General features: G+C 40.5%; 1 protein-coding gene across 1 annotated transcript; it reads left to right on the top strand.

The window, feature by feature from the left end:
- The first annotated feature begins 4,140 nt into the window (after positions 1–4,140).
- On the top strand, positions 4,141–4,791 carry LOC133051044 (protein kish-A-like). Its single transcript, XM_061135406.1, has one exon. The coding sequence runs from the start codon at positions 4,177–4,179 to the stop codon at positions 4,393–4,395; it is 219 nt and encodes a 72-aa protein (XP_060991389.1). The 5' UTR covers positions 4,141–4,176; the 3' UTR covers positions 4,396–4,791.
- Positions 4,792–13,471: the final 8,680 nt, after the last annotated feature.

Genomic DNA, 13,471 nt, shown 5'->3' with positions numbered 1-13,471 from the left:
GACTTCTTAGAGATAAGACAATTAAGTGCAATGCACAGGCTTGGGTTGGACTTGGACTAGCAGGGGAAATAGCTCCAAAGGGCATTATTGGGAAAATCAGAAGCATTTTAACATGGACTATAGATTGAGAGAAAGCAATGGCACCCCACTCCAGTACTCTTGCCTGGAAAATCACATGGACGGAAGAGCCTGGTAGGCTGCAGTCCATGGGGTCGCTTAGAGTCGGACACAACTGAGCGACTTCAGTTTCACTTTTCACTTTCATGCATTGGAGAAGGAAATGGCAAACCACTCCAGTGTTCTTGCCTGGAGAATCCCAGGGACAGGGAGCCTGGTGGGCTGCCGTCTATGGGTTGCACAGAGTCGGACATGACTGAAGCGACTTAGCAGCGGCATAGATTGAATAATAATATCCTATAATGTCTCATATTGGTTGTAAAGGATAATGTCCTTGCTTTTAGGGACCATATCCTAAAATATTTAAAGGTTCACAAATGGGAATTCCTTGTGGTCCAATGGTTAGGACTCTCTGCCTTCCCTGCTAGGGCTGGGATTCAATCCCTGGTCTGGGAACTAAGATCCCACCTGAGAGACACAGAGAAAATATAAATACATACAGAAACATAATTTCAAAATTTATAAATTAGGAAGAGAGAAAGAGAGCACATGGGCAAAGGGCAATGTCTCTTGCACTACTGCAACATTTCTGTGAGAATTATATTAAAATTATTTTTTTTAAGTTTTAAAAACTTTGCATCAAGTCAGAAATTCCACAAGGACGATTCCTCTCTTGTCTCTCAGGATTTGCTCCTATTATTCCCTCTGTCCAAAGTATTATTCTCCTATCATTCCTTCCTTTCATCTGGTTAGGTCTTACTCAACTTTCTCAAATTTCCAGTCTCATCTGAAATATCTCTTCTTCTAGGAAGCCTTCCCTAATCACCCCTACTGCCTTAGGAGACTCTTCAGTACGCCTTCATAGCTCTCTTGATTTCCCCAGCCCTGTTCTTTGACACAACACTTGTTGTATTCCCTTAGCCTCCTCAAATTTTTTCGCTCTGTTGCCACAGTAACTTTTTGCAGTCATCCAAACCATATCAGCTTCCCTTGTGGCTCAGCTGGTAAAGAATCTGCCTCCAATACGGGAGACCTGGGTTCAATCCCTGAGTTGGGAAGATCCCCTAGAGAAGGGAAAGGCTACCCACTCCAGTATTCAGGCCTGGAGAATCCCGTGGACTGTATAGTCCATGGCGTTGCAAACAGCTGGACATGACTGAGCGACTTCCACAAGACTGTATCAGTCACTTGGTCTTAACACTTCAACAGTTTCCCCATTATCCCTGAATAAAATTCTAAGATTTTTGCATTGCTACAAGCTCTTGAATGAGCTGGCCACTGGCCATCTCGTGACCTTCATGTGACAATCTGGCCACAGCCACATTGGCTTCCACCTGGTTTCGAAAACGGACTGTCTGCTTTTCCACTCTTGAGGGTGAGATTAAGGCGCCTAAGGGGGATATAAGCAGAGTTTCATGGGGCTATCCAAATTCCTGACAGCGCTCCAGGTCTAGTTCCTAACCTAGATTACCCTTAAAATCATCATCCTATTCCCTGAGGGAGCTTGAATGGATTTCTGCCCTCTGTAAAACAGAGCCAGACCAAAACCATACAAAAGTGCCAAAAAGTCATCAGAAGGTATCTCACCTATCAAGAAGTTCCAGTATGTTTCTGATGTAATAATAACTGCTACTCACAAAGAAAGGACATCGTTCATTTGGTTTTTTCCAACTTTTGATTTGCCAGTCTCAGAACTGCATCCTGAGCCATGAGCCATAAGCAGTCCTGAGCCACCACTTTTCCTGGTGGGTAACCAGGCCTGGAAAAGTCACAGCAAGACCTAAAAGGACAACTAAGGCAGCAGCCATGTCTTCTAAACCAAAGACAAAGATACCAGGTATAATATGACAAGGCAATCCTCTCTCTTTGCAAATACAGTCATAGGGAACATCTTGGCAGAGGTTTAAAGAAACGGTTGAGAATCTAATGAGTCTCAGTGATTGAAAAAAAAAAAATTCAATAGAATTAGGACTTGCCTGAAAAACTTAGGATTTAAAGACAGGATGGCCAGAAGCCCTGAGAATCACGTGGGCCTAAGGTGGGCATACATGTTCAGATGGTGATGGCACCACAAGTGCCAGTCAAGAGTATGTGCAGAGGTACTTGATAGTGCATCGTGAGGAAGGCTAGAAATACAGTAGCAGGGTCAACTTGGTTAGCCTCCCACTTTCAAATTCCTCTTTCTTAGGAGCAATTTCCATAGACAAAGGTCAGTGAAAACATCTGCCTGGATAATGACTCTTGAGAGCCCAAGACCAATACAATTCCCAGGGTGCATCTCTAATCTCAGGGGTTATGAAAGGGCTGGATGTCCACAGAGAGGTCTGTGATGAGGAGTACTACATTCATGAAGAAAGAGCCTATATATATAAAGTCAGGATCCATATATCATGCTTCAGGTGAAATCAAGTAGGACAACTATCTCAGTATCACCATTAGACATAATTCCAGTCTTCCATGAACAACTTTGCTTGGAGACCTGCTTCAGAATTCAGCCAGGTTCCCTATTAAGGGACTCTTGAGAGTCCCTTGGATTACAAGGAGATCAAACCAGTCGAACCTAAAGGAAATCAACCCTGAATATCTACTGGAATGTCTGATACTGAGGCTGAAGCTCCAATAATTTGTTCACCTGATGCAAAGAGCCAACTCATTGGAAAAGAGATGGTGGATGGCATCACCGACTTGATGGACATGAGTTTCAGCAAGCTCCAGGAGATAGTGAAGGTCAAGGAAGCCTGGTGTGTAGCAGTCCATAGGGTTGCAAAGAGATGGACACGACTGAGCAACTGAACTGAACTGAAGACAAATCCAACTCCTTTATAGGCTGTTGTTGTTCAGTTGCTCAGTCATGTCCAATTCTTTGCAACCCCATGGACTGCAGCATGCCAGGCTTCCCTGCCCTTCACTATCTGCTGGAGCTTGCTCAAACTCATGTCCATCAAGTCGGAAATGCCATTCAACCATCTCATCCTGTATCGTTCTCTTTTCCTCCTGCCTTCAGTCTTTCCCAGCATCAGAGTCTTTTCCAGTGAGTCAGTTCTTCGCATCAGGTGTCCAAAGTATTGGAGCTTTGTCTTAGTCAACACCAAATTCTCAGAACTTGACATGGGATCTGATACATGGCAAGCCAATCAATAAATGTTTGCAGATTAAACAAGTGAACAAATGAAATAAAACAGTATAAGATGCAACTTACTCTGAAGAGACCTTGAGATCTTGCATGCTATTAGAAGCATCCTCAAGGTATATCAGAGCTTTAAACTCTCTAGCTATCCTTGCCTTGAAGGCCTACAATTAAAGTTGCAATCTGAGTTATAAAATGAGCATTATTTCTCTAATGTCCCATGGGGATGTGGCTTAGTTACGCAGTTGTGTCCAGCTCTCTGCAGCCCCATAGACTGTAATCTGCCAGACTCCTCTGTCCATGGAATTTTCCAGGCAAGAATACTGCAGTGGGTTGTCATTTCCCACTCCAAAGGATCTTCCTGACTCAGGGATCGAACCTGCATCTCTGGCATCTCTTGAACTGGCAGGTGGATTCTTTACCACTAGTGCCACCTGGGAAGCTGGCGATATTTGCAGACCTTTTTGGTTGCTGGGGCTTCCCTGCTGACTCAGATGGTAGAGAATCTACCTGACCATGTGGGAGACCCGGGTTCGATCCCTGGGAGAAGGGCATGGCAACCCACGCCAGTATTCTTGTCTGGAGAACCCCATGGACAGAGGAGCCTGGCCGGCTACAGTCCAGGGGGTGGCAAAGAGTTGGACATGACTGAGCGACTGCTAATTTCACTTTCTTTCACGTGGTTGCTGTAACTTGAAGTTGTACTGTCATCTAGTGGGTACAAATGAGGGATGTTGCTCAACATCCTACAAGGAACAGGACAAACCTTTCCTTCCACCTTATCCTCTCTCCCATCTCATAACAAAGAATCACCTGCTCTCAAATTTCACTAGTTCAAGGATGAGAAACTCTGAAAGTGCAATCAAAAGGTCTGTAGAGCTTCTGCCCTGGGCCCAGAAGGGTGATGTGGCTGGGGCTTTGCCGACCTCACTATGTCTGCCATTTTCAATTTTCAGAGTCTGTTGACTGTAATCTTGCTGCTTATATGTACCTGTGCCTATATCCGATCCTTGGCACCCAGCCTTCTGGACAGAAATAAAACCGGGTTGTTGGGTATATTTTGGAAGTGTGCCAGAACTGGTGAACGGAAGAGTCCTTATGTTGCAGTATGCTGTATCGTTATGGCCTTCAGCATCCTTTTCATACAGTAGCTCGGAAAAATGCCAGAATTCTTCAGTTGCCATCAGATTTAAATATGACAAAAAAAGGACTATCTGCCAAAAATAATGGAAAGAATGGTTAACCCTTTTATCTCTGAACATTGAATGAGCTACACTTTCGGCTGCTGTTCTCTATTTTTGTTATTGGACCAATGTTCTGTATAAATAATTAGGATGTAACATTTAATACTCAGAATTTAAATATGTCTGTAACAATCAACCTCAGTACTGTCGCTACAATATTACATTCTGCATATGTCATTCTCTTGTGCCAGATACCAGTTTTTAGTGAGGTATCTTTAAGGCACATAGTAGAAAACAAAATTGGTAAATTATTCAAGTTCCTTTCACTGTGATTTGGAAATGATAAATCTTTATAGAATGAGACCTTATTTTTTGGACTAGCTTTTTTATTGGGGGAAAAAAAGGTTCAATTTGTGTTGGTAAGGATTGCATTCATAAGGATTGCATTCATATTTAATAATGCTGGCTTTTCCTCTGGCCATATCATTTTGAGCATTAACCAAAGTACCTCTACTCTTAGCAATCTGTAGTTTATTACAGGTGTTTAAACTATTTAAAACAAGCCTATGTAGTTCTTAAGGAGGAAGATAAATGAGATGTGACTTAAGAGAAAATGTTAAGACTATTGAGAAAATGTTCCTATTTAACATAAAATAATTCAGAATACCTGAGTGGTGTTATCTCTGAAACCTCTGGTTAAGTATGGATAAATGTCTTAAGCAAAAATTTGACCAGCTGTCATTCTCCAAATAAGACTATATGCTTAAAGGGAACCCTCTTACACTGTTGGTGGGAATGCAAACTAGTACAGCCACTATGGAGAACAGTGTGGAGACTTCTTAAAAAACTGGAATTAGAACTGCCATATGACCCAGCAATCCCACTTCTGGGCATACACATCGAGGAAACCAGATCTGAAAGAGACTCGTGCACCCCAATGTTGATCGCAGCACTGTTTATAATAGCCAGGACATGGAAGCAACCTAGATGCCCATCAGCAGACGAATGGATAAGGAAGCTGTGGTACATATACACCATGGAATATTACTCAGCCATTAAAAAGAATTCATTTGAATCAGTTCTAATGAGATGGATGAAACTGGAGCCCATTATACAGAGTGAAGTAAGCCAGAAAGATAAAGACCAATACAGTATACTAACACATATATATGGAATTTAGAAAGATGGTAATGATAACCCTATATGCAAAACAGAAAAAGAGACACAGATGTACAGAACAGACTTTTGGACTCTGTGGGAGAAGGTGAGGGTGGGATGTTTTGAGAGAACAGCATCGAAACATGTATATTATCTAGGGTGGAACAGATCACCAGCCCAGGTTGGGTGCTTGAGACAAGTGCTCAGGCCTGGTGCACTGGGAGGACCCAGAGGGATCGGGTAGAGAGGGAGGTGGGAGGGGGGAGCGGGATGGGGAATACATGTAACTCCATGGCTGATTCATGTCAATGTATGACAAAAACCACTACAGTATTGTAAAGTAATTAGCCTCCAACTAATAAAAATAAATGGAAAAAAAAAAAGACTACATGCTTAGAGTAAAAAGAGCTAAACAGAAAGAAAAAAAAAAAAGGTCTGTAGCAACTAAACCTTGAAGATGGCATTCAGACCCTTAGATCAAGAACAGAATCAAAAATTCATCTAAAACCCACTTCTGCTAATATCATCTCCTTAGTAACTGGACAATGCCGTAGGCAAAGGACTATAAGAGTTCAGTCAAGAGAAATAGACATTAAGATGGGGCATTCTAAGAAGTATTTCAAAATGCAGATGTATCTCGGTTCTTATGCTTCAGCAATGTTTAAGTAGATGCAAACTAAATGAGAAAAGTACTTAATTTCTCTCTTCTCTCCAGTTGACCAACTGCTATTTTCTCCTCAAGCCTCAGCTCAAATATTTTCTCCTTTGTGATAAAATCGCCTCTTTCTCTCCCAGAGAGTCTCTTTCTTTCCTGTAACCCTATTCCATCAAACACTCACCTTCATTAAGATTTTCACTTTGTGGTAGTAGGTCTTTGATTACAGTCATAACACCTCCAATAAACTTTGTATTCCTCAAAGTCTTTTTAAAATAAACTTTTTAATTGTAGAATAGATTTACATAAAAATTGCAAAGATAGTACAGAGAGATCACATATATCCTACAACCATTTTAGCATATTATTAACAACTTAGATTAGTATGGTGCTTTTGTAACAATCAATGAGCCATTATTGATATTGATTTAGGAACTAAAGTCCATACTTTTTTGGATTTTCTTTTACCTAATGCCCTCTTTCTGTTCCAGGATCCCATCCAGGGTTACTTTATACTTAGTCATCATGTCTCCTTAAACACCCACTGGCTGGGACAGTTTTTCAGACATTATTTTTGGTTTGGGTGACTTTGACAGCTCTGAAGAGTACTAGTCAGATACTTTGTACAATGCCCCTCAATTAAGATTTGTCTAATTTTTTTTTTCATTATTTGACTAGGGTTTTGCAGGGGCAAGATGACAGAGGTAAACAGCCATAATCCTCACATCATATCAACATTACATACTGTCAACATGACTTACCATGCTGATGTTAATTTTGACTACCTGGCTGAAGTCATGTTTGTCATGCTGCTACATAGCGATCACTCCTTTCCTCGATTTTCATCCTGTCCTCTTTAGAAGGATGTATTTATGCACATCCCACATTCCACTTCTTTAAGGGCAAAGTAAGAGAATTCTTCTGCATGAATGCATTTATCTGTTTGTCCCTAATTATTTATTTTTTTGTTTTTTAAATTTTTTAACACCAAAACCATTTTCTATTGGAGTAGAGTCAACCAGATTATTTCTTTATTCAATTATTTATTTATATCACTATGGAATTATGGATATTTATTTTATAGTTTGGATCATAACCCAATACTGTATTATTTTATTGCTCAAATTGTTCTAGGAACTCTTTCATTTCATTCCTTTGTCCCTTTAACATACTCTCATCATTGTGGAGTTTGGGGTTTTTTTGTTTGTTTTGAGCACTTCCTTACTTTTCAGCCCTACAAGATGCTCCAGGTTCAGCTTCTAAAATCTCTGACCCAGTCCTATAATCAGTCGAGACCTCCTCTTTATTTTGTTTTATGAACAAATTTTTTTAAAAGAATAAAATTAGTAACTAAAATTTTCTGAATATCCAATATGTGTCAGAAACGATCTAAGAATGGTAAAGAATCTGCCTGCCAATGCAGGAGATGCAGGAGACAGGGGTTCAATCCCTGGGTCGGGAAGATCCCCCAGAGGAGGAAATGGCAATCCACGCTGCTATTCTTGTATGGAAAATCCCATGGACAGAGGAGCCTAGCGTGCTGCAGTCCATGGGGTGACACAGAACAGGACATGACTGAGTGAGCATGAAAGAATCTTACATGCATATGAAAACTTGCTGACATCAGGCAAAGTTCCAGCTAACTAGTATGCAAATACTGATACAACTTGTTTTGAATGAATTGCCTGGAGAAATTATTTTTATTACATTTTATTTTTATAATAATAGAATGGGGAACCCTAACATTACAAAACATGAAGCTAGAATGGAAAGAATTGATAGTTTTACCTATAAAAATCAAATCATTTTGTTAGTAAAAACACAATAACACAATAAACAATTTAAAGACAAATTGGAAAATTCACACCCATGACCAAAAAAGTTAATATTTAATAATATATAAAGGTTCCTAGAAATTAATAAAAAATGGAGTACCTCACTGGAAAAAAATGATCCTTGAGCAAGTAATAGCCAACATTTATGTAATGCTTTAGCTTCCCTGGTGGCTCAGACGGTAAAGCGTCTGTCTGCAATGCAGGAGACCTGGGTTCAATCCCTGGGTCAGGAAGATCCCCTGGAGAAGGAAATGGCAACCCACTCCAGTACTCTTGCCTGGAAAATCCCATGAACAGAGGAGCCTGGTAGGCTACAGTCCATGGGGTCGCAAAGAGTTGGACATGACCGAGCGACTTTACTTTACTTATGTAGTGCTTACTACATGCTAAACACAGTTCAAAGTGCTTTAGGAACATCAGGTTATTTTATCACAGCAGCTTAATGAAGTAGTTACTATAATCACTCCTACTATCCCGAAAAGGAAGCTAAGCCCAGAGAAGTTAAGTGATTTTCCAAATGTCACACAGTTATTTGAATTTGAATCCAGTATGATCAGCTTCAGAGTACTTCAGAGTACCTAAGCTTGTACTTTCCCTGACAGAAGAGTCTTGAAACAAACACTTGAGTGCAAGTCATTTATTTGAGAAATAACTCCAAAGAGGAAAGCTATAAACAGGTGCTATATCAATGTGATGTCTGGCATTTAGTTCTCCCAGAGCCTTCTAAACAGAGCAGTAAAGGCTTTTCAGAATTATCCACCTGACTATCAAGCAGAAGTATTTCTCTATCAGCTTCCATTTGCTGTTGGTAGAAAGTTATCTTCATGGGCATTACTGTCCCTTTAACCTGGAATCTGCATGTACGCTTCCTAGGCCAGCCAATGTCTGCAGCAACGGAGAAGCTCCAGGGCAAAAAGTAAAAGGCATGCTGCAGAAGGTCCCTGGAGCATAATTCTCCCAGTGTAGGATAAGGTGAAGCCTGGATGAGGAGCCAGGGGCCCAGGCAGTTGTCATACCTAAATGTTTTGTGGTCCTTTTATTGTGTCCCTCAGTGGGATCATTATGTCTAGGAACAAGACCCTCTAAACCAGCAGAGCTTAATTACATTCTGTCATTTAGCAAATTCTTGAGATGATGGTGAGAGACACCAGTTTTTCTTCCACTCCTTGGGCACAGAGTATCGTCTATCTGCACATACTACATCTTAGATGACAGTCCCCCAGTCTCATAGTTTTGTTATTGAGCTGGTCATTTACATGAGAATTTAATAGATCATCATATTTATAGTGTTGGTGGGGCACTTTGGGAAGGGAAAAGAAACTCATATTTAGAGGATCTGTTGATTCTAGGAAGGACAAATCATTTCTCCCTCCATATGAAAAGCTCCATTGTAATCAGCATGCCACCAAGAGGTTGATTTTCCTGTTTTTTCCTCATGTTGGTGTTAGCAATTTGTGCTTTTCTAGGAATCTTTCCATTTAATTCAAAATTTTAAACATATTGGCGTAAATTTATTCATTACATCCTCTTATCATCTTTTTGGAATCTGCATGATTTGTTATATGATCTCTCTCTTCATTACTGCATGGGGCTTCCCTAGTGGTTCAGACTGTAAAGAATCTGCCTGCAATGCAGGACACCTGGGTTTGATCCCTGGGTTGGGAAGATCCCCTGGGGAAGAGCATGGCAACCCACTCCAGTGTTCTTACCTGGAGAATTCCATGGACAGAGGAGCCTGGAGGGCTACAGTCCATGGGGTCACAAAGAGTTGGACATGGCTGAGTGACTAACAGTTTTTTCCTTATCAGTTATCAATTTTGTTGGTCTTTTCAAAGAACAAACTTTGGATTTGTTTTTAATTAATTATATTTTTGTCTTCAGTCTTTCCATTCTAGGTCCTGGTATGGCTGGCAAATTTTAATTGAATACTTTATATTGAATGTGAAAAGTTGTGCAGGCTGTAGATGATGAAATCTTCTCCAAAGGGGATTTATTTCCTTCAAGCAGGCAGTTAGAATGGGGGTGAATCCTTGATCTAGTTAGACTGAGGTGTCTCAAGACTAAACTTAAGTCTTCTTGAGAGCTGAACTGGTGCTGCTCTGTCCTGCTGCTAGGGTATAGCCCCTTAGATATCTCAATGGAAATATGAGATATGAACTCATCAGCACCATCATATTACCAAAGCTCTGGGTAATCTTCTAACATCTCAGCATCCACTTTACATTAGACCTTTTAGTTCAGTGCAACTTACAAAGTAGAAATGCCTTGAGAAGAAAAGTAGTAGATTTGGGGGCTTACCTCAATCTTTTCTTTCTTTTTTGTATCTCAGTCTCTCAAGTTGTTGAATGTCTTAGTGCTCTACAATGCCTTTAAATGATTCTTTTATAATTAAAATTTTTTAATATATTTTTATATATTTGTGACTATTCTCTGACACTACACCAAAACTCAACAAGTTGTAGTTTCTTAAAGGTTAATTACAAATAATTAATCTGAAACCATATCGATGAAATTTTCATCTTTGGTGATATTAAAGTCTGTTGGTCTACCTTCCACTTTGAAGTGATTTTGTAAAATTATGCACTAGTCATTTGAAAAATACCAACTTACTGTTACTCAGTTCTTCTAAAAGTTGATATATTTCATTACAGAATTTTTAATCACATTGGTTAGAATCACCACAAAACTCAAGCAAAAATATTGTTAAGTTATCAAGCTCCACTGACAGATACAAGTTATCCAAAATTCTAATTTTTTTAACTGAAGGCTTAGTATGTTCTACCTAATGATTGCAGGGCACACTATTGTTACAGGAACCTCTTTAGTAACAAATATATCACAAGAAGAACAACTTGTTATATTTGAATATATTGCAAGACAACATTTGGATGATATATCATCAACAGTAGAAATAAAAATGTACCTATATTCTTCAGAACTTGTATGTTCTATCAACATAAAGGTGACAATCTCATAAAATAATATTTAAACCTAGAAATACCACAATGTGAAAGGCAAATTATGCTAAATAGAAAAGGCTTTAAAATTACAGTAAAAATAAAAATACAACCTATCATTAGCAATGTTTGGTGAGTAGCAGAGGGATATTGATCCAGCTGCCATCTGATTACTGATTGTGATAACTATGGGCAAAATGACAGAAATCTGTGGAACAAGTAGCTTCAAAAATCATTCTTTAAAAACCAATTTACTACTTATGTGACTCCTAATAAAACCCTTCAGTTCAGCTCAGTTCAGTTCAGTCAGTCAGTCATGTCCGACTCTTTGCAACCCCATGAATCACAGCATGCCAGGCCTCCCTGTCCATCACCAACTCCAGAAGTTTACCCAAACTCATGTCCATCTAGTTGGTGATGGCATTCAGCCATCTCATCCTCTGTCGTCCCCTTCTCCTCCTGCCCGCAATCCCTCCGAGCATCAGGGTCTTTTCCAATGAGTCAACTCTTTGCATGAGGTGGCCAAAGTACTGGAGTTTCAGCTTCAGCATCAGTCCTTCCATAGAACACCCAGGACTGATCTCCTTTAGGATGGACTGGTTGGATTTCCTTGCAGTCCAAGGGACTCTCCAAGAGTCTTCTCCAACACCACAGTTCAAAAGCATCAATTCTTTGTCGCTCAGCTTTCTTCACAGGCCAACTCTCACATCCATACATGACCACTGGAAAACCATAGCCTTGACCAGACGGGCCTTTGTTGACAAAGTAATGTCTCTGCTTTTTAGTATACTATCTAGGTTGGTCATAACTTTCCTTCCAAGGAGTAAGTGTCTTTTAATTTCATGGCTGCAGTCACCATCTGCAGTGATTTTGGAGCCCCCCCCAAAAAAGTCTGACACTGTTTCCACTGTTTCCCCGTCTATTTCCCATGAAGTGATGGGACTGGATGCCATGATCTTAGTTTTCTGAATGTTGAGCTTTAAGCCAGCTTTTTCACTCTCCTCTTTCACTTTCATCAAGAGACTTTTTAGTTCCTCTTCACGTTCTGCCATAAGGGTGGTGTCATCTGCATATCTGAGGTTATTGATATTTCTCCTGGCAATCTTGATTCCAGCTTGTGCTTCTTCCAGCCCAGCATTTCTCATGATGTACTCTGCATATAAGTTAAATAAGCAGGGTGACAATATACAGCCTTGACATACTCCTTTCCCGATTTGGAACCAGTCTGTTGTTCCATGTCCAGTTCTATCTGTTGCTTCCTGACCTGCGTACAGGCTTCTCAAGAGGCAGGTCAGGTGGTCTGGTATTCCCATCTCTTTCAGAATTTTCCACAGTTTATTGTGATCCACACAGTCAAAGGCTTTGGCATAGACAATAAAGCAGAAATAGATGTTTTTCTGGAACTCTCTTGCTTTTTCGATGATCCAGCAGATGTTGGCAATTTGATCTCTGGCTCCTCTGCCTTTTCTAAAACCAGCTTGAACATCTGGAAGTTCACAGTTCACGTATTGCTAAAGCCTGACTTGGAGAATTTTGAGCTTATTTTACTAGCATGTGAGATGAGTGCAATGTGCGGTGGTTTGAGCATTCTTTGGCATTGCCTTTCTTTGGGATTGGAATGAAAACTGACCTTTCCCAGTCCTGTGGCCACAGCTGAGTTTTCCAAATTTGCTGACATATTGAGTGCAGCACTTTCACAGCATTACCTTTTAGGATTTGAAATAGCTCAACTGGAATTCCATCACCTCCACTAGCTTTGTTCATAGTGATGCTTTCTAAGGCCCACTTGACTTCACATTCCAGGATGTCTGGCTCTTGGACAGTGATCACACCATTGTGATTATCTGGGTTGTGAAGATCATTTTTGTACAGTTCTTCTGTGTATTCTTGCCACCTCTTATTAATATCTTCTGCTTCTGTTAGGTCCATACCATTTCTGTCCTTTATCGAACCCATCTTTGCATGAAATGTTCCCTTGGTATCTTTAATTTTCTTGAAGAGATCTCTAGTCTTTCCCATTCTGTTGTTTTCCTCTATTTCTTTGCATTGATCGCTGAGGAAGGCTCTCTCATCTCTCCTGGCTATTCTTTGGAACTCTGCATTCAAGTGGGTGTATCTTTCCCATCCCGAGCCCCCCTCCCACCTCCCTCTCTACCCGAGCCCTCTGGGTCTTCCCAGTGCACCAGGCCCGAGCACTTGTCTCATGCATCCAACCCGGGCTGCTGATCTGTTTCACCTGCTTCTCTTCTTTTCACAGCTATTTGTAAGGCCCCCTCAGACAGCCATTTTGCTTTTTTTGCATTTCTTTCTCTTGGGGATGGTCTTGATCCCCGTCTCCTGTACGATGTCACGAACCTCCGTCCATAGTTCATCAGGCACTCTATCAGATCTAGTCCCTTAAATCTATTTCTCACTTCCACTGTATAGTCATAAGGGAT

This window comes from Dama dama, chromosome 33 (assembly GCF_033118175.1).
Source record: "Dama dama isolate Ldn47 chromosome 33, ASM3311817v1, whole genome shotgun sequence".
Classification (NCBI taxonomy): Eukaryota; Metazoa; Chordata; class Mammalia; order Artiodactyla; family Cervidae; genus Dama; species Dama dama.
Note: the sequence above shows the minus strand (reverse complement) of the source record. Positions and strands in the feature narration are given on the sequence as shown.